This window comes from Bos javanicus, chromosome 1 (genome assembly GCF_032452875.1).
Source record: "Bos javanicus breed banteng chromosome 1, ARS-OSU_banteng_1.0, whole genome shotgun sequence".
NCBI classification, from domain to species: domain Eukaryota; kingdom Metazoa; phylum Chordata; class Mammalia; order Artiodactyla; family Bovidae; genus Bos; species Bos javanicus.
Window position 1 is genome coordinate 139,672,906 of NC_083868.1, and position 27,103 is coordinate 139,700,008.

At 45.6% G+C, this 27,103-nt stretch overlaps 1 protein-coding gene across 3 annotated transcripts in view; it reads left to right on the forward strand.

Annotated features, from left to right (window-relative positions):
- The first annotated feature begins 228 nt into the window (after window positions 1–228).
- The window catches only part of IGSF5 (immunoglobulin superfamily member 5), a 51,693-nt gene continuing 24,818 nt past the window's right edge, over window positions 229–27,103 (forward strand). The window contains exons 1-4 of one of the 3 annotated variants that reach the window (XM_061421968.1): window positions 229–627; window positions 4,420–4,499; window positions 13,648–13,965; window positions 20,157–20,456. In XM_061421968.1, the coding sequence (XP_061277952.1) occupies window positions 4,439–4,499; window positions 13,648–13,965; window positions 20,157–20,456 (679 nt within the window). In that variant the 5' untranslated portion in view covers window positions 229–627; window positions 4,420–4,438. The remainder of the gene's footprint in view (window positions 628–4,419; window positions 4,500–13,647; window positions 13,966–20,156; window positions 20,457–27,103) is intronic. The other 2 variants (XM_061421978.1, XM_061421987.1) reach the window with 2 other exon arrangements.

Genomic DNA, 27,103 nt, shown 5'->3' on the forward strand with positions numbered 1-27,103 from the left:
CTCCAGCGAACCCTCCATGGGAAACAGGACTTGACTTTTAAAGCTGGCTCTACTCCAGAGGACTTCACCCTCAGGACTTTGTTTTTTTTCTTTCACAAAAGAACCTGTTCTTGTGGACGTGGAGGAACCTGGCTGGGAGCAGGAACCGGCTTTGCCAGCCCCAAGCCTGTGCCGGAGCCCAGGGAGCAAGGTTGGCTGGCGGCCGGCTGGGTCCGCGTCCATATCTATATCCACAACCATGCGCAGAAAGGGGCTGCTGTCCTCCCGCTGGGGCAGGAGGGCTCGGGCCTGGCTCTGCTGGGTGAGAAAGCTCGTGGGCGGGAACCAGGGGTGGAGGCCAGGTGGAAGGGCAGCCGTGGCCCTGAGGCGGGGCGTTGTCCGTCTGACCGGCCCTCGGGCTGGCTGATGATTAACTGAGAGTCTGCTGCTCTGGGCCCGAGGCGGGAGGCCACCTCTGTGTGCTCGGCCTGTGACGTGAGCCACTTCCTGGTAACAGCTGAGCACCGTCCAGATTCTCTAGTGGCCGACAGATTTGCTCCTGCGTTTGTGTGGGGAGAGCTCGGAGGCAGGAAAGAGGGGACCGAGAACCTTCGCTGAAGGCCTGAGGGCCAGATCCACCTGCCACAGGTGAGACACCCCGTGGGCCTGGTGTGTGGCCAGTGGACTCCCCGCAGGTACCGGCTTCCTCCGAGGAGCTGGTGCTTAGCTCCTGGAGGCCCGCTAGCTGGCCTTGGGGGAAAGAGCAATCTGAGGCATATCTGTTTCCCAAATTCCACAGAGTTAAAATGACAACACCGGGATGCCCTGTGAGTGTAGGAATTTTAGACTGTTTCTCAATTCTAGCTTCACTGGGAGCTGTTCTTGGGTTGCGTTGAAAGCTGAGACCCCGCTGGAAAATTCCTGGCATGCCTGTTATTCATTGGACAGACTTTAAATGCCGTTTATTCTTCCCCAAGTCTTCCCCAGTGGCTCAGCAGTAAAGAATTCTTCTGCAATGCAGGAGATGCAGCAGACTCAGGTTTGATCCCTTGGTTGGGAAGATCCCCTGGAGGAGGAAATGGCAATTCACCCCATATTCTTGCCTGGAGAATACCACAGATAGAGGAACCTGGCAGGCTACAGTCCATGGGGTCGCAAAGAGTTGGACATGACTGAGTGACTGAGCATACACACATATCTTTCCCCAGTGAGAGGGTTGATGGAAGGGAAATTGCTCTAAATCTCTGGAAGTTCTAAGACTCCCCACATCTGGCTGGCAGAGTAAGCACCCCTCTGAATATGGGGGCGCCCTGAGCTGAGGTACTGGGTGGAGGAGGTGCCTTGGTGCCTTTGTATGTGCACAGAGGTTTGCAGAGAGCCCCTTGTGTGCATTTAAATTCTCACTGTCTTCCTTGTTTTGGGGTTTAGAATTTATGTTGATGCCTAAAGACAGGATGTATGCAGCCCCTGAATTTTGTGGTATCAGGCTGTTTCTAAGAACCCAGCCAAAAGGGTGTGTGTGTGTGTGTGTTATGGGTAAATAAATCAGATGATCAAATTCAACAATTTCCTTCCTGAGATGACGAGCTTGCTGGGTGCAGATGGGTCTGCTCAGTGTTTCTGCCTTGTCTGGGCAGTAAAGAGTGGTTGGTATTTAAATCCTGTCCTGATGCAGTTTAATAAGATTTGAGACTTTTAACATTGCAGTTCTTCAACTAAAAGCAGGTAATGCAAGTCTTCTGTAATAAAATGAATAAGAAGTGAAATCTCAAATTACTCCACCAAGATATGAACTTGCAAATTACCTGGCAGAGATTTCCTTTAATTAAAGGGACTTGTCTGAGCTCAGTTACAACTTGAAATCAACCTGATGACAGTTCTTCTCTATACCCACCCTTTGAATAGGGTCTGCTCACAAATCCACATCTGGGTTCCTGTAGCACTTGGGGTGTTCCCATACCCCAGCCGGGGGGCTGATGCTGAGCTTTTAGGAATGGCCTCATTCTGTCACACAGAGAATAAGTGAATTGTCATCTGGTCCTAGTTGGCAGCTCAAGTGACCCTGACCATCAGTGATTAGAAATACTTCATGGTGGACCTTAAGCTCTTGCTGCAGTTTCAGTGATGCTGGGTCCACACTTCACATTTATTGCTTTTGGTAAAATGTGTGACTTTTATAACTCGGCAGCTCAATTTCTCCTCCATCCTCTGCCCTGGCCTAGATTCTAGGTGACTCGCCTAGCAACTGACTTGTCCACTTGTGTTCATCGAACCTTGAAAAAATTAGTAAATGATTTATTTGGTGCTTGGTAATTTGGGATCTTGGATCAATCTGGGAAGCCTATGATTTTAGTTTGTGTTCAGCTGCTGGACAGCTTGGTGAAAGTGAAAGTGTTAGTTCTTCAGTCATGTCTGACTCTGGGACCACCAGGGATTGTAGACCTGCCAGGCTCCTCTGTCCATGGAATTCTCCAGGCAAGAACACTGGAGTGGGTAGCCATGCCCTTCTCCGGAAGCTTGGAATCAAAGCATATTTGCAGGGATTTGCTGAGTCTGTTTTCGATGATGGAAGAGGCTGAGGTGGGATGCTCCTGCTGCACAGGTACCATGACCCCTTACACGACACAATTGCACACAAGTGGACATGGTTTCCTACACAGGCTGAAATTTACTTTCCAAAGTCATCAGAAAACAAAGAGGGGGAAATCCCACATTCCTTCTCGTGATCTTGTGAGCAACCAGTGACATGCTACCATGTAAAGAGGGGGTCACAGGCCCGGGGGTCCTCAATCCTTCCCACCCCAACTCTGATTCAGCAGCTTGTATGTGGCGCCTTTCACAGGTGGAGGTGATGCAGTTATTACCTGTGTCTATTTCAGTTCTCGTATTTCTGCTTATGCGTTGTTGTGGGGCCTGCCTCCTACGTCCTGTAAAAGAAGACAGGATGGATCCCAGGGTGGGTGGGTCAGTTCATCACAGAACCCTGTGCAGGGTCTCTGATGGAACCTGTTGCCCCCCAATTTGGGGGGATGGGTTGTATCCCCCAAGTGGAGGTTTGAAATTTGTGTGGATGCCAAAGCCAGAGTGAAAACTCCTGGCAGGTCAGGTCACTGTGCTAAGGATGGGTGAAATAAAGAGCCCCTTCCCTGGGGCTGAGGAGCAGGTGTTTCTAGAGACAATTCAGAATACATTCAGTGGATGACTAAAATGCTCCAAGCAGTGCTGGTGACAGTCTTGGACAAGCCTGTCCCAGGGAGAAGGAAAGAATAAAACTAAAAATGAGGGGACAGGGAGTGAGCAAGAGGGTTATCACAGAAAAAAGGATGGGCTGAGATATGTGCATGACAAGACTGCCTTGTGCTGCAAGGGGCCAGCAAGGCCTCACCTGGTCTGTGCTGACCGCTCCCCTTCCACTCACCTTCACTCTCTGCCCAGGCCCCAGAGTCTCTCTGTAGTTCCGCAAACAAACACAGAGGCACAGTTTCACCCCAGGGCCTTTGCACCTGCTGTTCAGCCTGGGAGGCCCTTCTGCACTTACCCACCTGCCTGTCACCTCACCACCTTCCCTACTCATGGGACACCTTCTTGGGAGCCTTTCTCCGATCTCTCCTCTGAACCATCAGCCAGCACATCCCCCACACCCCCTCACACACACTCCTCTCCACTGTTTGTCTTCATACCTCTTAACACCTTCTAATAAGCTTATGATCTAGGTCTTCATTTTGCTATTTTTATTCTGATAATGTAAACTTGTGGGTATGATTGTTTTTTCTCAGTGATTAGAGCATCCATTCCCATCCATATAATGGAAGGGAATAACAGTAAACCCACACTCAGACCTCTCAGTCAGTGATTCTGTGGTCATTGTAGAGCATAGTAGGTGTTTCCATGATTTATGCATGGGCTTGGGAGCAAGATCACTTAATACAGTGATTCTCAGACATGAGTATGTACCAGAATTGGTCCCATGCTTAACTTTGGGCAGAATTCTTCCTGCTCACCCCCTAGACCTAATCCAGTAGGTCCAGGGTAGGCCTGAGAATCTGCTTTTCTAAGAAGTTCCTTGGTGGCTCAGCAGTAAAGAATCCACCTGCAATGCAGGAGACTCCCTTCGAGGCAGGAGGTGTGGGTTTGATCCCTGGGCCAGGAAGATCCCCTGGAGAAGGAAATGGCAACCCACTCCAGTATTCTTGAGAATCCCACGGATAGAGGAGCATGGTGGGTTACAGCCCATGGGGCAAAGTCTCGGACACGACTGAGTAACTAAACCACCACCACCAGGTAATCAAACCACCGACAAGTTCCCAGATGAGGCTGGTGCCCCTGCTGATCAGGCTGAGAAGTGCTGATTCATCTCTCCAGGGACACATGCGCACTGGGAGGGTCCCCTTGGGTCTCTGCAAGGGGACCAACTGTGACCTGCCTATTTTGCTTTCCCAGGTGAGGAGGAACATGTGAGATGGAGGGAGCTGCCGAGAGAGGCGTCCTGGCCGTGCTGGTGGTCCTGGCCGTGCTGGCAGGTAGGGACCACGGAGCTTGGTGGGATGTTCTGGGGTATCCTCCTGGAGTGGGCAGAAGGCACCTGGAGTGGGCCACTGGGGAGCATGGCTGCCCAAAGATTCTTTGTTGAGCTCTTCGCAATGGGTCCCCGTCCTCCCTCCACTTCCTCCTGCCTGTGCCTGCGTGTGCTCAGTTGTGCCCGAGTCTTTGTGACCCCAGGGACTGTAGCCCACCAGGCTGCTCTGTCCATGGAAGTCTCCAGGCAAGAATACTGGAGGGGGTTGCCATTCCCTCCTCCAGGGCATCTTCCTGACCCAAGCACTGAACCCAGTCCCCTGCATTGCAGGCAGATTATTTACCACTCAGAGGGGTCCATTGCCTGCCATGCCAGCCCTACTCCAGAAAGGTCCTTCATGTGCCTGTGAGCCCACAAATCCTCCACTGTGGGGTCCTCGCCTTGGGAGTCTTGCTGTGGTCCCTTCCCAAAGTCACTGCTCTTGTTAGAGCATTACATTCTCCTGCCTGAACTTTCTCCTCTGATTCTACCTGGTCTTCAAGGAAGACCTGACTCAGGCATCACTTCCTCTCTGAAGCCTTCCTGACCTTGCAGTTTTCAGGACAATCATCCTATTTCCCATTAATGACAGAGTAAGGGGCCCATCGCCTGTGAGACCTCCTGGTCCTCCCAACAGCTCCTTCTCAGCCTGGAACTTTCCCAGGGTGTCAATCAGAATGAATTCCAGGTGTCCCAGACCAGGGTCTCCCAGTCAGCTTCTGCATTGCAATAGATGGAGAGTGCAGATCCTGGGGTGCTTAAAGTAACCAGTTTATACTTCAGCTTTTTTTTGACTATGTCTTGTGCTGATTTCATTGCTTCTGGTGTGTTTTTCATGTTTTCCTAGCTAGTTCTAAACTCCTCAGGGTATTCCTACTGCAGTGATCTTAAGGTGCTGTATTGAAGAATACAGAAAATTGTGCAAGTCGTAAAGGTACAGCTTGATGAAATTTTACAAACTGAGCACTTTTGTGTATCAACAAGGAGCCTAAGAACGTTTCACAAATGTTTCCTTTAGCCCCTCCCCCACCCCTTCCCTAGAGAGACTGTTATTCTGACTTCTAGCTGTGTAGATATTTTGCTTGCTTTGTACCAAACACACCTATGGGCTTCCCTGGTGGCTCAGGCTGTAAAGAATCTGCCTGAAATACGGGAGACCCAGGTTCTATCCCTGGGTTGGGAAGACCCCCCTGGAGGAGGAAATGGCTACCCAATCCAGTATTCTTGCCTGGGGAATCCCATGGACAGAGGCACGTGGGGGGCTTCAGTCCATGGGGTTGCAAAGAATCAGACATGACTGGGTGACTAATGCTTTGACTTTGATATACACCTATAAACTCTGTTTCAGAGGGCTAGATAATGTTGTTGTGTTTTAAACTCTGTCTATGACAGCAGTGAAAACATAACTAAAACAGAAATAAAATAGTACAGGGACGATCAGAGTGTGTGAGGTGCAGTCAGGACTATTCCATAAATGTTGGTTTCGGGTGTGTTTACACATTAAGACAAGGGAAGCTGGCTCTGGGGTGTTAACACGTATTTGGGGACAGAGATGTTTGGACGGCCTCTGTCTTGTGCAGGGTGTTAAGCATTTTTTTAGGTGCTTGATGTGCATTTGTCTGTAGGCTGGAAAGAAGACATTTTCTCTGCTTGTGCAGAACTTAGGGACTCATGGGGTGCAGAGCTTAAGGACTCGTGGGAGTAGCAAACCAGGCTCAACCATATTTCCAGGATATGGCTCCCACATGACTTTCTCAGTCACAGTGGCAAAAACCTCTTCCAATGGCTTAGCAGGAAATTGTTAAATTCCATATCTACAATTCTTCTGAGCCATTTACCCTGGTGGCTCAGACGGTAAAGCATCTGTCTACAATGTGGGAGACCCGGGTTCAATCCCTGGGTTGGGGAGATCCCCTGGAGGAGGAAATGGCAATCCACTCCAGTACTATTGCCTGGAAAATCCCATGGACAGAGGAGCCTAGTAGGCTACAGTCCATGGAGTCGCAAAGAGTTGGACACGACTGAGCGACTTCACTCACTCACTCACTCTGTTTTGAAGGCAGGATTGGCTTGGGTTGAGGCTTGGGTGTGGCTATTCCAAGAGGGCAGAAGTTGTTGTTCAGTCGCTAAGTCGAGTCTGTTTGTGATCCCATGAACTACAGCATGCCAAGCTCCTCTGTCCTCCACTGTCTCCCAGAGTTTAATTTATTCATGTCCATTGAGTCAGTGATGCTATCTAACCGTCTCATCCTCTGTAGCCCCCTTCTCCTCTTGCCTTCAGTCTTTCCCAGAATCAGGGTCTTTTCCAATGAGTTGGCTCTTCACATCAGGTGGCCAAAATATTGGAGCTTCAGCTTCAGTGTCAACCCTTCCAGTGAGGATTATGGGTAAATTCTAGAGCCCCATGGTGGGTGGGGATCCATTGCAAAATTCTGACCCCCTAGGAGGCTTGAAAAGTTTTGGGTAAAGACTCCTTCTTTTTTAGACTTAGCTTTGAGTAGCTAAGGGCAGCCTCCATGTGTATGCAGAGGGCTCCTGCCAGCCCTCTCCTCTCCACCTTACACCCAGCATGGCGGATTATACAGAACTTGACCATCCTGTTTCTTCACTTGGTGAATATTCACTTGGGGCTCTTATGTGCCATTTAGTTGCAGGCACAGGGATGTGCAAAATCGGTCAGAGTCCCTGCTAACCAAGAGCTTAGACATCAACTAATAGAAAAATCAATACGAAATCACCGCCTTGACAAGTGCTTCACTGATTCAAAATCCTGTTCTGGATAATTTGACTTGTGTAAAGTGGTCTGGGAAGGCTTCCTGAGGGGGAGACTACTTGGCTGGGAGCAGAGGTGTAAATGAGACTGGCTCTCCAGGCAGTCTCTGCCTGTGCAAAGGAAGCCAGAAAGAGCTGGTAAGTTTGATAGATGAAAGATGATCTGGTGGTCAGAGGGTGGAGTTGGGGAAAAATGAAATGGATGTGAAATTAAGCAGGGTTTTAAGATATGATAATGTTAAGGATGATCTGGTCTATATTCTAAAGGGTGGAAATATTTTAAACAAAGTCTGGGATGGGGGTAGGGAAGGGTACCCGATCATATTGGCGTGTTGAGATCTGTCTGGCTGCCACGTGGAGAGCAGTCTTGGGTGACGGTGGCGACAGTGATGCTGGCACCCCCTGCTGTGGTCAGCAGGATGCGGCGGGCAGCTCAGATCCACCTCCGGACCCCTTCCTCACTCCTCAGTCTCCTTCTGATGGCCCAACCCTCCTTTTGGTTTTCTTTTTTTTGAAAGTCTTTCTGACGTGGACTGTTTTTAAGGTCTTTATTGAATTTTTTACAACATTGCCTCTGTTTTATGTTTTGTTTTTTGGCTGCAAGGGATGTGGGATCCTAGGGACTTCCCTGCTCAGGTGGTAAAGAATCTACTACAATGCAGGAGACGGGGGTTCGATCCCCATGTGGGGAAGATCCCCTGGAGAAGGGAATGGTAACCCACTCTAGTATTCTTGCCTGGAGAACCCTATGGACAGAGGATCCTGGTGGGCTACAGTCCATGGGGTTGCAAAGGGTCGGACACGACTGAGCGACTAACACTTTCTTTCATGTGGGGTCTTAGCTCTCCAACAAGGGATCAAACCCATACTCCCTGCATTGGAGGGCAGAGTCTCAACCACTGGAACAGTAGGCAAGTCCCCTGCCTTGATATGCTTTGACTTCCATTTTCACCTTTGGAGCTGCCTCACCAGGGCCCTTCCCTTCCACCCCCTCCACTTTATTTACCTTGCTCCATTCTGTCTTTTTTCCTCTTTATTTATTTATCATTATTATTATTTTTTATTTGGCTATGTCTTGGTTGTGTCATGTGGGATCAAGTTGTCCAGGGATTGAACCTGAGCCCCTTGCATTGGGTGGACCCCTGCACTGGGTGGACTGAGTCTTAGCCACTGGACTGCCAGGGAAATCCCTCCCTTCTGCTTTTAACTGTCTGCTTTTCTATTCATTTCCAATGTTAAATAACAGATGGGAGCAGGTTAGAGGTCTACAGGTACAGGAGGGAAGCTTGAGAAGAGGTGAGTGGAAGACTAGAGGGGTCGGTTTGGGCAGACCCGCTGTCCCCCCATGCTTGGGAGACACCAGCTGCTACCCTAGGGGGCTGAGAAGAAATCACTGTAGAAGAATGGTACTCATGTTCGGGATCTATCCATGGAGGACTGGAAGGGGCCAGGCAGCTGGCCACATGTTCCTGTGTGAGTGATTTTAGTTTTGCAGATGTTAGTGTGGTGGCAGTTCAAGCATGGGTTGGAAAAGAGTTTCCAGACACAGGCAATTTCAGAAGGGAGCGAGTTTATTAAGAACAAAGAGCAGAGATAATGTGGATATCACGAGTACAGTGAGGCGACCTCTTGACAGACCAGGGATAGTCAACAGTTTTGTGGGTTAGCAGCCAATTTTTATAACCTCAAGACAAAGAAAATTCCTGCTGGAAGGTTGGTGTTAGGTGAGTAGTAGGGTACTATAGGTGAGCACTGGGTGGGTACTTTTGCCTAACGTGGGGTCAGGGAGCTGGTTGGTGATGATCAAGGGGGTTTTGGGCAATGGTTACAAAAGGGTTCAATCAGTTTTGGAGGTGACCTTGGTTCTGGTTCCACTTCTGTGGCCTTGGGGCAGGACTCCACAGTTAGGACACAATTAGTTGGAAGGGGAACTTCTCAATTCTGAGGGGCAGCCAGTCATTTACATGGAGATGCTTGGTGGAGCGGGATTTGCAAAGCAGGAGGAGAGAAAGGGTCGGGGTGGGGGCAGGGCAGGAGCCCTGGATTTGGAGTTGAAGGCTGTAGACGTGACAAGCCTCAAACAAGTGGGTCAACTCTGGCAGGGGAGGACTCGGTGTTGGGTGACCCCCAGAGCTGGTCACTTCAGCGAGCGAGGTGGGTGGGGACACTGATGGTTCGTTCCCATGGCTCTGCCTGTGGTTTGGTCCTTTGCTCTACAAACTGAAAGAGCAAAGGGGAAGGTGAGGTTTTGCATCGAGATGGGGACTGTTTGATGACAATTTTCTCATGTTTGTCATGTGCGGGGCAGGTTACACAAACCACAGCTGATAGGATGCAGGTGAGGAGCAGTGAGAATTCAGGGCCTCACGTCACCTAAAATAGAGCTTCTGAGTCACAGGGCAGAGCTGGGGGGAGTCAGTTTGTGGTGGTAGCAAAGATCACTGGCAATGATGTCAGAGGGGTCTAGTGATTAGGGTTCGGTGCCTCCTGTTTAGCTTAAAGGCCAAGTTCAAATGCGAAGTCTCCATTTGGCCCAGGTCCCTCCCTCACTCTTGCTTCCCTGCACAGTAAGGTCTGGACCCTCATGCGTTCTTATTCCCACCTGCAGTCCGCAGGGAATTTAAAGACTGTTTTGGAGTGAGCACGGTTTTAGAGTAAGCGCGGTTTTGGAGTGAATAACCTCCCTGGTGCCGGGCAGTGATGGGACCAGGGTTTCAGACGCTTTGCTTAATCCTGTTGGAGTGGCCTGGACCTAGATGCTGGCAGGGCGAGCCTGGGTCTCACCCCCTGCCCTCCCACAGCCAGCCCCACAGGCTGTCTTCCAATCTGCTTGCACGGACCTGAGTCTGAATGGGGAAGGATGGTGTTATCGTAGTATGGAGTATGACAGTGTGTCTAGTCTTTCTTTCCTCGCAGTATAGATTTGGCCCTTTCTTTTCTTTTGTGCTTCTTCCTAAGATGAGATTCAGGGCTCATGGAAAGATCCAAGTTGGCACAGTGGCTGTGGCTTCCCTGGGGAATAATCTCTGACTTTCCTTCCTCGGGTTTTCCCCACCCCTCCCCGCCTTAAAAAAAAAAAATATCCCATATCAGAGGGATCCTCGGATCAGAGAAATACGCCCACGGTTAAGGGAGAAGACCCACTCTGAGCGGTTATTTAGGATCTTACTTTTTCTCTTTTTATTATGCCCAGAGGCAAAATAAAGAATAGTGATCATGTTTATCCCTATCTGGGATTAGTTTAGTTAATTTTGATCTTCTTTTATTTCTGCCTCTTTGAAGCCTGGGGGCCCCCTCCTTGACTCTACCTCGCAGGCATCTGGGTCCCTGTCTCCTATCCTCTCCAATGGACCTGGCCCTGCAGTGGGCACATCCCCTGCAGTGCATTTTGGGTACTTCAGTGAGTGATGGGCAGGGAGGTTCCTCCCCAGAAATCTTTCATACAGTAATCAGATTCCTTTAGAATCTTCCTTACAACTTGACCTTGTAAGATTGGAAGGGGGGAGCCTACAGTTCTAGAAGGTGATAGGAACACGTAGTCTTTACTGATGGTGGCAGGCGTGGCTGAGAAGAAACCAAGGGTGTGGGCTGCCAGGGCTCTGTTTGCCATAAACTCTGAGATCAGAGAGGAAAGAGTGGGAAGAGGGAAACTTCAGAGTGCAAAGAACTGAGTTTATGTCCCAGCAACATCCCTGTGCTCACAAATCCCGAGATGTTGCTGGTCTTCATTTCTTCACTATTAAAACATAAGAGGGGTGTTTTCTCGGTAGTCCAGTGGTTGAGAGTCTGCCTCCTAATGAGGGGGACACGGGTTCAATCCCTGGTCCAGGAAGATCCCATGTGCCTCGGAGCAACTAAGCCTGAGAGCTGCATCTACTGAGTCCCAATGCTGCAACTACCAAAGCCCACGTGCCTAGAGCCTGTGCTCTGCAACGAGATAAGCCACTGCAATGAGAAGCAAATGCACCGCAGTGAAGAGCAGTCCCTGCTTGCAGCAGTGAAGACCAGTGCATCCAAAAAAACAAAGGAAAACAAACAAGCACACACTAGAGGCAGAAGATGAGAAATCGAGAAGACTCTTGGTTGCTATGCAAGTTCTACTTTGAATTATTACTACATACATGGGAAAGTCTAGGAAAACTCTGGCCACCACCTTGCTTTTCCTGGTGATAAGAAAATCAACTAAATGACTGAAAGATTCTTGAGTTCTTCAGGAGCAGAACACACTCCGTGTTGAGTGATTCTGCCCGAGTTCCTGTGAGCTAGAGTGGTCTTGGTCCCCTCCCTGGGGAAGGCCAGTTAGAAGTTGTCATTTCAGTTAAAGCCAGTGTCAGAATGCATCTGGTGAGGGAAAAGTACAATGCTGTGAAAAGTGTGAAGGAAATAATTTTACTTTCCTCTATGATTTTCTTGGTTTTCTTGCAAGTCACATAATAGTGACTGCTTCCTGAATGCTTGAGTGTCATTGTAAAGGCTTTGCATGGGTTGTCTCATTTGGTTCTTAAAACTAATTGCTGCGGTACTGTAAATCAATCTTGGGTCTGCTCGCCCAGCACATAGCCAAACCAGACTGCTGACACCAGGTTGTGGTGAAGGAAAATACAGCATTTATCGCAGGTGCTGAACGAGGCAAACAGGCAGCTAATGCTCAAAAGACCCAAACTCCCTGATGGCTAAAAGGCAGTTGAAGCGGGGAGGTCACAGAGTACATGAGCAGCTCATGGACATTCTTCTGATTGGTAAGAAAACAGGGTGGTATTTCAGATATCAATTTTATCAGCCTTTTGGTTCCAACTGGTCTGTGGTCTCTGTGCTTGTGAGCAGCAAGCAGCTAACTTCTTTCACCTGGTGGGGGTTTTGGACTCTGCAGAACAACTCAAGAATTTGGCTCAGAACATTATCTAGAAGACTCTTGAGAGTTCCTTGGACTGCAAGGAGATTAAACCAGTCAATCCTAAAGGAAATCACTGAATATTCAATGGAAGGAAAGTTGTTGAAGCTGAAGTTACAATACTCTGGCTACCTGACATGAAGAGCCGACTCATTGGAAAAGACCCTGATGCTGGGAAAGATTAAGGACAGGAGGAGAAGGGGGCAACAGAGGATGAGATGGTTGGATGGCATCACCCACTCAGTGGACATGAATTTGAGCACACTCTAGAAGATAGTGAAGGACAGGGAAGCCTGGCGTGTTGCAGTCCATGGGGTGGCAAAGAGTCAGACACTACTTGGTGACCGAACGACAACAACAAATGATCAATAGCCCTGGAGGAGGAGCTAAGGGTCCTTGACTTTGTTTTATGGCTAAACTATTAATATTTTGTCTTGTTTGACTGTTTTCGTGTGTGTGTTTTTTCACTTCTCTGATTAAATCTGTTCTTTGGGACTTGGGCAAGGCCTAGAAGGCTAAAGCTTTTCTACAAACAAGGAGGAGGAGGGGGTGGGGGAGGGGAAGACCTGTACCTGGGGAGACCCTGCAGCACCCTTCTGGGTTTCAGTACCAGTGACCCCCCCTGGTTTACAGTGAGAGGAGTGGTCAAGGAGAAGTGTGATAACTTGCCCAGTGGGCCAGGACTCATTCCGGAGTCCACAGTCTTATGCCCTGGAACTACATGCTCACGTGTGGGAGTTTTAAACCGGACACTAGATGCTGTGAGACTCTATGAGGCTGTAAATGCCTCCCTCGAGTGTTCTTGCTGAGGGATCCCACTCTCCAACATCCTTCTATGTATTTTCCCTCTCTGTGTCTCCCACATGGGTCTCTTCTCATCTTTGGAAAAGACCTGCCTCAGTGACAGGTCTGTCCTAAAGGTGCTGGGGGAGTGTGGTGGACCATGATCATGGCAAGCTAGGGTCTCCATTCTCTGTGCAAAGAGACACTTCCTTCCACTCCCCGCTTTGAGCCTTGAAATCTCAGAGGTGGAAATCATCTGTCTTCCCCATTTCAATGGGAGGAAAATTCCCACTTCATAGTGAGGCTGAAGAACTTACCTGAAGTAACAGAATTGGGCTAGTGGTGGCTCTCTGGACAGGCTGGGGTCAGATACTTCAGGGAATGTTCCCTCTGGAGGAGGGGCATTGCTCCCCCCATCCCCAATCTTGCTGGGATTTCCCATAGACTGTGGAGTTGGGGGTGTGGAAAGGAGGGCTGTGGTTTCCTGTCCCCATGGCTTCCTGTCCACTGGCATCTCCTGATCTACTGGGAGCCCTGGTGTTGGGACCAGCAGGACATGGAGTCTGAGCCATTGGATGGTCCCGACTGGTACACAGAAGGGCTACAGTGTACAGCTGACTTCTGTAGAGTCATCCCCTCACCACCTGCAAACCTGGTTGTCTTTCAGCCTGTGGATCCAGCAGTGAAATCATAGAGGGTCCCAAGAATGTCACAGCCCTGAAGGGCTCGGAGGCTCGCTTCAACTGCACCATCTCCCAGGGCTGGAAGCTCGTCATGTGGGCTCTGAGAGGCACAGTGGTGCTGAGCATGACACCTAGTGAGACCATCATCACCAGTGACCGCTTCACCTCGGCAAGCTACCAAGAGGGCGGGAACTTCATCTCTGAGATGATAATTCATGACGTGCAACTCAGCGATGCCGGGCAAGTCAAATGCAGCCTTCAGAACAGCAACCGGGATGGAGCCGCCTTCCTTTCTGTTCAAGGTGTGTATGCAGGCAACTCTGATGAGGAGCACTTGCAGTCCTCTGGATAAAACATCAGGTTGCAAAGAAGCTTCTGAAGCTCATGTCATGTGGGGACATCTAGGGTCAGCCTTCTGTTGGTACCATGCTTGGAATTATTCTGAACTGATGGATATTTTGCTGTTTATTTATCATCTCTCCCTCTCTCTCCCTTCTTCCCTGCCTTCCTTCTTCCATGTGTGGACTTGCCTTTGGCTGATATTATGCTTCTAATGTCTCTGAACTGACTAGTGTTTGTTGTTTTCTTATGTGTTTATTTCTCTCCTCCCTTCCTCACTGTCTTTCTACTTTCTTTCTTCCTGCTTCTCTTCCCCTCCCCTTCCATCTTTCCATTCCTTTATTTTCCATTTTCTCTTATTAAGGCTATGAAAGACAGGTGTTTTTTTTTTTTTTTTTTAATCACTTTCCCATCTGACCAATTTCAGTTCGAACAGCTTTTCTGGAAGTGTATCCTGGAATTCTAAGGCCAGTTGTGGTCATTCGTCTTTGACTTAGAGAGAGAGTTGACAAACATTGCCCTTTTCCTAGGTTTTCATATCCTGGCTCTGTTTCTTTACCTGACATCATGTATCAACTTTGAATCATGCTTTAACTTTTTCCTCTTTCTGGCTGAATTTTCCTAATCTCTTTCCTGCCCCTACTGAGTCTTACAATCAATGGTGCATGTTCACTCAACCCTACCATGTCTCTTAGAGAAAATAAAACAGTAACGAAATTTATAACAATGGACAACTTACTTTTCCTTTTATTGTTCATTTTCATTATAGGGAAGTTGTGGCATCAAAGGTAATTTTGAGGTGCTGAAGATTATGCTACATAGTGAACAAAATAAAAGGATACTTTACAAAGATTCAGAATATCTTTATCAAAGTTTAATCATTTCGCATTCCTTGAAAATGTAACTATGTAATATTTATAGATGTATTGGAGCTTTTAGAGTTCCTGATTTCTATGGCAGCATCTCTTTTAACAGACTACATTGTGGCTTTGAAATTTTTTCTTATGTATATTTATTTGTTAGTTCAGGAGAAATTTCCGATGATTTGGTCTATATTTGCACTGCTATCAAATCAAGTTTGATAATGTTTGGTGGAGATACAGGTCTACCTGTTTCTACTTGCTTATTTTTAAATTTAGCCAAATTGTTTTATCTTTATTTTTATGTGTCCTTGATTTTGTGTGGCTTAATTAAGGGTACAATGATACTCTCTAAAGTGATCATGTGAGGCTACCTGGATTATTGGCTTAGTTTGCACAATGAAATTGTTGCTCTATTACTTTGTGGTAAAAGGAAAGAGTGCAGGACAAGGAATCAAAGATATGAGTGCTGGTTTTGTTGTCATCCCACCTTGGAGACTCCTGGAATGGCTCAATTTCTTTATCTTTAAAGTGGGGATAAGGCTCCCCTGCTCACATCACAGGTTTACCCTGAGGATCAGATGAAAAACTGGCTGAGGGTGGTTTGAAGACCCCCATGCTCTGTCTGTTTCAGTTTCCTGCCTATGAAGCTGGGGGCCAGAGAGGTCTGGGGGTTAACAGCAGAGGCATGGGAGCCTGGCTGCCAGGTCAAATTCCAGCTTTATTGCTAACTGTGTGACCTTGAACATACTACTTAGTGACCTTGTGCTGCAGTTTCCTCATCACAGGGCAGTTATGAGATCAAAAGAGTAGGTCTATATAAACGCCTTTAGGTCAGCACCTGATTCAGAGCAATCTCCATGTAGTCATTTGCTATTATTTATTGTGTTCCCAATAGGAGCATGCCATTGCATTAGGCATTTAAGGAAGACTCAAAGGTAAGTGCAATAAGACACAATCCTGTCCTCAAGAATTCGAGAAGAGTGGATAGGGACTTCCCTGGTGGTTCAGTGGTTAAGAATCCACCTTGTGAAGGAGAGGACTCGGGTTTGATCCCTGGTCAGGGAACTAAAATCCCACATGCCACAGAGCAGCTAAGTCTGCCTGCCACAACTACAGAATCTGTGTGCCACATGAAAGATCCTGCAGGCTGCAACAAAGATCCTGTGTGCAGCAACTAAGACCCGACACAGCCAAATAAATATTAAAAAAAAAAAAGAGTTGATGCTGGAGCTGAAGCCCCAGTACTTTGGCCACCTGACACGAAGAGCCGACTCATTAGAAAAGACACTGATGGTGGGAAAGATTGAAGGCAGGAGGAGAAGGTGGCTGGCAGAGGATGAGATGGTTGGATGGAATCACTGACTCAGTGGACATGAGTTTGAGCAAACCCCAGGAGATGGCGAAGGACAGGGGAGCCTGGTGTGCTGCAGTCCATGGGGTCACGGAGTCAGACACGATAGAGTGACGGAACAACAACAACAAAGTGGATAATGCAGGGGCATAAACAACAGCGGTGCAGTGTAGATGCTGGCCAGTGCAATGAGAGGGAGACAAGGTCAGGTTCAAGTTGTGAAGGGAGATGAGACACTCAATGAAGTATTCTAGGTTGGCTCCAGGGAGCAGGTGCCATATGAGAGGTGCTTTGAAGGTCTGCAGAAAACAGGCAAAATGGAGAAATACCTCTGGATCAAGGAAACAAGGTCAAAGACATGACTTGCTGTTGCTATGCTTTTGGCATATCAGATTCTTAAATCCATGTGGTTTTATAGCATCTTGCTGGAAGCTATGAATCTATAAAGTCGCCTGAACACTGCAAACGTGCATTTTTTAATGTTGATAATTACTGTGGCCTTTGGTTTTTAACACAGATGGAAGAACAAGCATCTAGGGAAGATATAGTCTTCCCCAAGATCGCGTGGAAGGAACCCACAGATTGAGACAGAACTACATCCATTTATCTTGATTGTAATGATCTGACTGGCACTTCATTCAGTTTACTTCAAAAGATTGTTTTTTTCCCCTTCCCGTGTATCCACAAGAAAAATAAAGAGAGCTTACATAACTGCATGTTGAGTCATCCTAAATCTATGTGGATGTTCTAGCTATCACCTTGTGAAAAGTGTTTCACACCACTGGATGACCTTTGTGAAAGCCCGTGAGTGGGAAAAAGTGGATCACCTATACATACTGAAAAAGAAAATGCTTCAGATTGAGTGTTTCTATTTACTGCCCAATCCACCAATTAATCACACACTGGAATCTAGACCTTAGGTGTTTTGAGGGCCACTAAGACTGGCGTACAAAATCACTAAAGCAGCAGTATTCCACCCCAGTTCCTGTCTTCTTAAACATCTCCATCATGAAACAATGAATGAAATGAGAAGAATAAGCACAAACCCCTGCAGCCTGCAGAGGGACAAATCCGTTCCTCTCTCATTATATTTACAGTAATCCTTGAGATAACTAATGTGCTTCACTTACTCTAAGACACTATCCAAGAAAGAAATAATGGGAAATCTAACATTTCAGAGTAAGAAGGGCTTTCAGAGCTGATTCCGTTCAGTCTAGTCTGGAAACTCCCCAGCGTCTTCCCATGTTCTTTCAGGGTGGTTTATGAGAATACATGTTTCCACAGTCATACTAAGATGTTATTGCCTTTCTCACGCATTGTCATGAATGTACAGGGAGTTTCCCACTGTACACTGGGAAGGTCTGCATAATTTAGTGGACCGGCATTTTCCAAGTGGCTGATGTATGATACAAAATCATGCAAGGATAAAAGATCCACTCAAAGTGCCAGCTAAAGCAATAAATTCTAATGTAACGGAATAAAAGTTTATTTGTGTGGTTTCAGTTTATAGTGTGTGTGAAAGTCGCTCATTTGTGTACGACCTTTTGCAAGGTCGTACGACCCCATGGACTGTAGCCAGCCAAGTTCCTCTGTCCATGGAATTCTCCAGGTCAGAATACTGGAGTGGGTAGCCATTCCCTTCTCCAGGGGGTCTTCCCAACCCAGGGATTGAACCCAGGTCTCCCGCATTGCAGGCAGATTCTTTACCATTGGAGCTACCAGGGAAGCCCTCCACAGAGTAACTAAACTTTAAGAAAACACTACTTGTCAAGTTTTGGTGTAGTATTAAAGAATAGCCATGATTATCTGAAAAGCCTCCTTACCACTCCAACCATATATCTGTGTGAAGTTAGATTTTCATGTTTTCTTTATATAATCCAAGAAAGCAATATATGCCAACAGATTGAAGGCAGCCACATGATGTTAAAGAGATTTGCATAAATAGAAAACAATGTCATTTTTCTTACTAATTTATTTTGGGTTAAATATATTTTTCATAAAAATATGTTAATCCGTATTAACCAGCAAAAGTGTTAGTTGCTCAGTTGTGTCCGACTATTTGTGACCCCTTGGACTATAGTCCCCTACGCTCCTCTGTCCATGGAATTCTCCAGGCAAGAATGCTAGAGTGGTTAGCCATTCCCTTCTCCAGGGGATCTTCCTGACCCAGTGATCAAGCCTGGGGCCTTCTGCATTGCAGGCAGATTCTTTATCTTCTGAGCCATCTGGCAAGTAATGGGTTACTGATGTTATTTTAAAATATGTGTTTGAAAATAAGCAAATATTTAATTCTAATTTCAAATATGGGAAATATAGATAGACCCCACCTAAACCAAAAGTCTTTGGCATCCTCAGCGGTTTTTAAGAATATGAAAGGTATTAAAACCGGCCCAGGGGGATGGTATGGGGAGGGGGAGGGAGGAGGGTTCAGGATGGGGAGCACGTGTATACCTGAAATAAAAAAAAAAAAAAAAAAAAAGAGATAACCAAGTAAAGACCACAAAAAAAAAAAAAAAAAAAAAATGTTTGGGAACCACTGATCTAAGTTAAAGCCTCTTGCTCACCAGGTAGTAAAAAGAGAGCCTGAGAATTTCAGTGATCTGCCCAAGGTGATAACAATTTTGTGGGAAAGTCAGGATCCAGAACAGATTCTTTGATTCTTAGTCCAGTGTTTTTTCCATTATAAAATGTGAGAGGGAGTTTTAGGAAATTTTAATTTGAATGTTTCAATGTCTATGTAATTCACTAAGGCTGTGTCTTTTCCGGGGCCAATCCTCAGGTTATTTTAGTAATAGTAGCACATACAAGTCCTATTTTCAAATGGGTTATTTGCAGTGTGAGCCCTGGCATATGCAAGGGAGTCTTTACTAAAAACTTTAAAATAATTGATCTAATATATTTTGATACAGGATTTAAGGTAATTATTTCTATGATTAGATTAGATTTGTATCTAATTTGTACCTAGAAAAATTATTTTAAGGCAATATCATAGGAAATTATATTTTAAAATGTGTTGTCCCAAAATAAAGAAAAATGAATCAAAGAAGGCCAGGAGAGACTTGCTTCCATCATGAAACTCTGAGATGTGTTCTCTCTACAATGAAAAGAATGTAAAGGTTCTTTCCCTTTTTGCATTGATTCTTAGGGCAGCCCAGGACAAGTTTGCCACTCTGCTGCAGTGATCCTGTAGCCCTCTGTGGTGGGCACATTCATCCCATCTTTCCCATGTAATTTATATTTCCCTGGATCCTGATTTTTTTTTTTTAAGAAAATGCTTATTGTTTATTGCCTGTGAAATTTAACAAGGATATTTTCAAAAGGTAATAACAATCAGAGAATATTGCTTTAAGACAATTAAACAAACCCTTAAGTGAAAAAATGAAAAAACACGGAAAGATGTGAACTACAGATTTGTTATAATTAACAACAAAATAAATGATCAGTGAAGGTGAAAGACAAGTCCCTAAAAATTTCCAAGAATTCGGTGAAAGAATACAATTAAATAGAGATATAAATAGATAACCACCTGAAGAATGAGTCCCAGGGTTTCTATATGCATATAATAGGGATTCTAGATAAATGGAATAGAACAGAAAGAGGAAATGCAATCAAAACTAATAGAAAAAAATTACGTGTTTAAAGAGAACACGAGTGTTTGAATTAAGTATGCTTCCCAAGTCCCTGGATCCTGATTTTTTATTTATTCATTTTCTCTGGAATCTGTATTTTCTGGTGAGCCACCTCCCCTTCTTCCATGAGCCTGACAGGTGTAAGCTTAATACACAGATCAAACCTGACTTACGGCTTCCGGATACAGACACAGTCAATTTGGGCTGGGGAAGACAGCGCTCATGCAATGTGATCTAAAGGAAAATTTTTGGAAAAATCTGGCTCTGAGAGGCATGATCATTCCCTCGAACATTTCTCTTTTCTCCTTTAGTCATGGGGCAGTTGCTCATTCCTGGAGGCAGCCTTGTAGTCATTGAGGATAAGCCTTGTAATGTGACTTGCCGTGCACTGAACTGGACCCTGCTCCCAGATCTTTCCTGGGAGATAGGGGTTCCCGTGAGCCATTCGAGCTATTATTCCATCCCGGAGCCTGAGGACCTTCAAAGTGCAGTGAGCGTCCTTGCTCTGACACCACAGGGCAATGGCACTGTGACTTGTGTGGCTGAGATGAAGGGGCTGGACGTCCGTGAGTCTGTAACTGTCAATCTCACTGTGGTTCAGCCTCCCTTGGGTAAGTGAAGACTTTTTGCTTCATATAAAGTAAATTATTATTGCATGCTTTACATTTTATGTACTGTGCTGCTTAATCAACGATGCTCAGGAAAATCGTATGGTGACCTTGATCTCAGGAAGGGATGGTGATGGAGACAAAGGACTTGTGTCAGCTTCTTGATCCTGTAATTTCACGTTTAAATTCCCTCTTCAAGTGTTTTCTCTCTTTTCTACTTACATATGGAAATCACTGAGAATCTTGACAGCTACTTAAAAAAGAGCATTAAGTTTTCAGATATAAATTCTTGAATTCAGTGTTTTTCTCTAGCTCTCACCTGTTGTTCCTGTCTGATCCCATCCCCTGCGCCAATAGGAAAGGATTCTTCTAACTTTTGAGGAAGGTGTGCATTTTCTCAGGGATTCCTTCCAACCTTAGTGGAATTAGGAGGGATCATTTTTTTTTACACAGCAAATCTAGGATATCTGAAAGTACCAGGTGTATGCATTTTTTAAAAAATGTACAAGATGACATCAGATCAGATCAGTCGCTCAGTCGTGTCCAACTCTTTGCGACCCCATGAATCGCAGCACGCCAGGCCTCCCTGTCCATCACCAACTCCCGGAGTTCACTGAGACTCACGTCCATCGAGTCAGTGATGCCATCCAGCCATCTCATCCTCTGTCGTCCCCTTCTCCTCCTGCAAAATTTAGATCCAAAGGGAATCTGCTGTAGGGTCCTTGTTGTTCAGTCACTAAGTCATGTCTGACTCTTTGCAACCCCCTGACCCCATGGACTGCCGCACGCCAGGCTTCCCTGTCCTTCACTATCTCCCGGAGTTTGCTTAAGTACATGTTCACTGTATTGATAATGCCATCATCAACAGGGTCCTTGGCAAATGCCAGACTCTGACCACACATCTTCATGGGGCCTCTCTGAGCCTGCTTGGGCTCAGAAAGCACAGGGGTCGGGGCTGGAGATTTGCTTTCACACCTACATTTTGGAAAAGTGAAAGGAAAGGAGGCCCAGAGAAGGACTACACTCTGTTCCAGGTCGAATGCTGATGGCACAGAGGGATCCCGAAGCCAGGATGAGTTCTCCCATGTTGCATAACTCTTCCCACTATGAAAATATCTTCACTTAAGATCTTCCAAAGTTTGGAACAAAGTTACAGCCATAGCAAGATTAATAATAACAAAAATAAAAAACAGTATTACATATCACTTATTAAGTAAAGACTATTTTTTCCAGCTCAGTGTTTTACTTTATTATTTTTTAAAATTTTTATTGGTGTATACTGATTTAAAAAATGTTGTGTTAGTTTCTGCTGTACAGTTAAGTGAATCAGCTATATGTATACACACCAAACAATGTATCTCCTCTTTAAATACACTAGTTTAAGTGGTTCTCAAATATTAACCAAATTAGCCTGCACAGCTTTCTCATGAGTGGATGCTGTTATATTCTCCTGTAAAGATGAGACGACAGGGGAGCATTGTTTGGAACATGTCCATGTTTATAGTAGATGGCAGAGGTGGCCTTGCCAGTGTGTGTCGAATCTGCTTACCTGTCCACTCTGCCCTCCCACTGTGAGCAGCCCTGGAAGGTGTGTGAGTGTCCTGGGGCCATGTAACCTCAGACTGGGTGCTTAAACAACAGGCATGGTTTCTCTCAAAGCTCTGGAGGCTGGGTGTCTGAGATCAAGGTGTGGACAGGGTTGGCTTCTTCTCAGGACCAGTTTGTTCCAGACCTCTCCCCCAGCTGTTACTGAACCAAGGTCACTCTGCTCACTGCACAACAGCCGGATAAATCCAAGAGATGAGATATTGAGGCAAGGAATATGACTTTATTCAGAAAGTCAGCTGACTGAGAAGGTGGCAGATAATGCCTCAAAATAACCATCTTATTGGGGTTTGGATGCCAGGTTCTTTTACAGAACAGAGATAGGGGGTTGGGTGAGGAAACAAAGTATAAAGAGGCCATTAATCTTGTAAATATCTCCTAGAATGGCAATCCTCAGGCAGGGGATGCATTTATTTCTTTCATCCTGCCACCCACATGTGGACAGGGGCCTGAACAAAGGCATTTTGGTTTAACATTCAGGTAGAGGGGCAGGGTTTTCTGAGGCAAGCCACTTTGTATGGGCAGTGTCCTTTCAGTGAACAAAAGCAGCAGGAAGCAAAGGTTAAAGAAACAGATCCAAATGAAGCTGTAATTGGTTCTTCCCTGTAACACAGCTTCTGGTGGCTTGCTGGCCATCTGTGGTGTCCCTTGGCTTATGGACACTGCCACTGATCTCTGCCTTCGTCTTCACATGATGTTCTCCCTATGTGTGTGGCTGTGTCCAAACTCCACCCACTTCCTTTAAAAAAAAAAAAAAAATAAAGACACCAGTCATATTGGATAAGGGGCCACTCTATCCAGTGATGTTAAGATGACCTCATCTTAACTAAATTCCATCTTCAACAATACTGTTTCCAAACAAGGTCACATTCTGAGGCTCTAGAATATAGGACTTTAACAAATGAATTTTGCATGTGTGCATGCTAAGTCACTTCAGTCCTTTTCAACTCTTTGCAGCCCTTTGAACTGTAGCTCTCTTCTCTGTCCATGGGATTCTCCAGGCGAAAATACTGGAATGGGTTACCATGCCCTCCTCCAGGGGATCTTCCTGACCCAGGGACTGAAACCAGGTCTCTTATGTCTCCTGCATTGGCAGGTGGGTTCTTTACCACTAGTGCCACCGGGGAAGCTTGGGGAGAGACAATTCACTGCACAACAGATGATGTCTCTGTGAACCTGTAAAAAGCCATTTAGAGCCTAATGTGTTTGGATCCTGTTACCCTGAACTTTATACTGCAGGTGATCATCCCCAGTGTAGTACCAGCACAAGCCCACGCTCTTGATGTTTGGCCCTTTTCTCCAACTCAGACACCCCCAGAGACCAGGCAGACGACAAAAATGAAAGCATGGGTGAATACACGTGTCAGGTAGGAGACAGATCGTAGGGGCTTGTTAGGAATCAGACAGCATGCCCTATCCACACAGAGCAGGTGGACCAGCTCCAGCTGGTGATTGCCAACAGAAATGGGAGCTCAGGACTGCCAGAGCTTTGACCTGCTTCTGTGAATATCTGTCTTTTTGATGGTAAAGATCACAGAGATCTGTGGGGTTTTTTTTGTTTTTTTTTTTTTTTTAAGTCAGGGTTAACTTATTTCAGCTTATGAGACTCCAAAGAATTTAGTTTATTTCCTACTAAGACTATATATGTATATGAAGAGGAAGCTAGAATGCAAACCTAACTTGCTTTCCTTACTAGTTTGGACAATTAAAAACCTTTAGAAGAGTTGCAAGAATAGTACAAGGAGTACCAATGTATCTTCACTTAGACATAACAGATGTGAACACCTTCTCACGTTTGCTTCTCTCTCTCATCTTTTCTTTCCCTCCCTCCCTCCTTGTCTTCCCCCTCCCTGTCTTCTGTCCATCCTTCCCTCCCTATTTTTACAATTTTTTTCCCTCTCTCTCTTTCCTTCCTTCCTTCCCTTCTTTCCTTCTTTCCCATTTAAGATTTGCTTGGAGGTTTATGACACTTTACCCCTAAATACCCCAGGATATGTATCATAAGAACAAGGCCATTCTAATTAACTCCAATGTTCTTGCAAGTCAGGAACTTTAACATTGATACAATACTATTATACAATATTCAGTTCATATTCAAATTTCTCCCATTGTCCTTTCTAGATGTTTCTCCCCCCAAGCCAGTATCCAGCTAAAGACCATGTGTTACCTTTGGTTGTCATGTCTTCTTCGGTCTCCTTTAATATCCAGTGGTACTCCCACCTTTTTTGTCTTTTCTAATAAAAACATCTTTGAAGGATCCAGACCTTTATCGCAAGAAGCCCTTCAATATGGATTTGTCTGAGTTTTCCCAACATTCTTGATGAAGGTCAAATATTTTTGCCAAGTTATGAGTAATGTCATGTGGGTGCATGATGCCAGTTTTATTGATTACTGGTAATAAGTTTGATCATCTGATTAAAGCACCATCCCCCAGATTTCTTTATTGTAAAGGTACATTTTAGCTTTTATAATTAATATGTAATCTACAAGTACTGTGTGAATATCTGTTTCTTGACAGTCTCTCACCTAATAATATTTGCATTCATGAATAAGTCATTGCCCAAATCACTTATTTCTTTGGTGGTTGTAAAAGAATGATTTTCTGGTTCCACCATTTTTCTATATTTTTTAGTTGTCATTTTTCTGTAATGGGTTTCTTAGGTGACACAGTGATAAAGAATCTTCCTGCCAGTGCAGGAGACATAAGAGACGGGTTCCATCCCTGAGTTGGGAAGATCCCCTGCAGTAGGAAACAGCAACCCACTCCAGTAATCGTGCCTGGATAATCCTGTGGACAAGGAGCCTGGCAGGCTACAGTCCAGGGAGTCACAAAGAATTGGACATGACTGAACAAATGAGCACACACATTCTTCTGCAAAGAAGAGACATCGCTGTCTCTTTCTTCCTTTTCTTTCTTCTTCTTCTTCTTCATTTTTTTTTTTTTTACAGTTTGGTGTGGACTCATTTTTATCCAATACATTGTAATTTACTCCCATCACTATCCGTTTTGATATTCCAATTTTGACCAGGGGGAATCCTTTCCAGCTGGCTCTGGTGTCCTGACGTGTCCCTCTTAGTTTCTGAGCACTTGGCTCATTCAAATGTTCCAAATTTTCTTTGCATTACCCCTGTTCTGGCCTGGAATTGACCATCTCTCCAAGGAGCCAACCCAGCTTGCTTTCAGGCAGTTTAAATGTGACAAAGTATGATCCAGGGTTTGAAAGGGAAGATTGGAAAAAAAGTTCTATTAGCACCAAATGGTATGAAACTGTTCAAACCACACACTTTATTAAGGCAATAATGCAACAAAGAGCTCTGGTCTGACTAATGATGCCTTGGAGAAATGGATCTGGAGATGAGCTTGTCTGCAAAGTTTGTCTTTTTTTTTTAAAACAACTTAAGATCTTTTACTGACAGCCTCAATGTAACAGTTGGAATGTTAAGACACTTACTCGTGTAGAGTTGAACATTTCTGTTTTGGGTTTATGTTCCACAGCTTCTTATTACGGACAACACACTCATTACTATGCTGTTCATACAGAGCTTCAAATTCTATATCCTGCCGAAGGTGATCAGGCACTACAAAGGGGCCCGAAGAATTTAAACTGCGTTTGCTGAAGTGACAGTCTCATTGTTTGGTGTGACTGAAGGTGTTCCAGATCCAACTAACATAGGCTTTGAATCTTTTGGCTTCTCAAAGTTTGTCTTTTGTAGGGAAAGGGGAGGGGCATTCACTTTCCCTTGATAGGGTTTAACTCGGCTGAATTCTTCTTAGCCCGGCACCAGTGAAGTGAGCAGCTTAATTATGGCATCTGGAGATCCAACAGCTTCACAGAGGAGAGCGTGATGTGTATGTTGCAATGAGACCCATTTTATTGGACTCATCTGGAGATGGGTAATTTGTTTCTAAATTATTCATCAAGATCGAGAGCAGCTGGTGGCTGGTGGTGTGTTGTGTGTTTTATGCAAGTTTTAGTAGCTGAAGACCTCGTTACCACCTGGGCTAGGGGAGTTGGCTTCTGGAAGCCAAGCCACGTTTATGAAGAGCCGAGAGTGCATGAGGCTGTGCTTGTTCAAGCTTCCTCAGGAATCAGATAAAAGCATCAGTTCTGCCACCCATTTCCTAAAAGTGCAAGGAGTTTGTGTTCATTTGGGGGTAATCCTTTTGAGCCCTTGAGGAAAGTGACATTGACAGCTTAAGAAGCTTGATGAGTTTAAGCCAAAAGGTTGCATGAAGTACTTATTGATTCTATAAAGAAAAGTGTATTGAAAGGCGCATGCTGGTGTCTTTTTAAATTGATTTTCTTGATTATAGAGGTAATACAGACTTTAAGATCGCAGACATAGAGACAGCGAGAAGGTGAAAACCCCCCTCACTCCTGCCTTGGGCCAAGCTCTCTCAACCCTCTGTCTGACCGTCTGGGTCATTTTCTCTGCAAACTTACAAGTGTTCAGGCTGTAGACTGAGCAAGTGAAGCCATAGTTTTAGGACACACGATTGCCTTGTAGACTGGTAATTCCTGGTGAGATCTGAGTTCTGTGGGACGTGGTCCTTTTGAGAGCAGACAAGAGTGGTGGGTGTGACCATCCTTGTTGGAGTTTGGGCACTAGTTGCGTGACATTGGGCGAGTCCTATGTCTTTGTGGCATAGTTTTCTTGTGGGTAAAATGAGGGGCAGGGAAGAGAATAGGATATGCATTTCCCCTCCTCAGCTGCTTGTTAAGGGAGCTTTAACACTTATGCTGATTCTCAGGCCCCACCCCAGAGTTCTGTCTCAGTCTGTGTAGTCTGGAAGCCAGCATTTATTATTATTATTATTTTTAAAAGCTCCCAAATTACTGAGCAAGCAGGATTAGGAGCTACTGAAATGGAAACTTTCTAAGGCTCAGCCTCCCAGCCCAGCCTCATCAGATGCTACTCTTCACAGCTTGATGCCAGACAGCGTGGACTCAATTCCCAGCTTGCCTTCTTACTCACAGTGTGGCATTAGGCAGGTGACTTAACCTCTCTGAGCCTCAGTTTTCTCATCTGTGAAACAGATAATA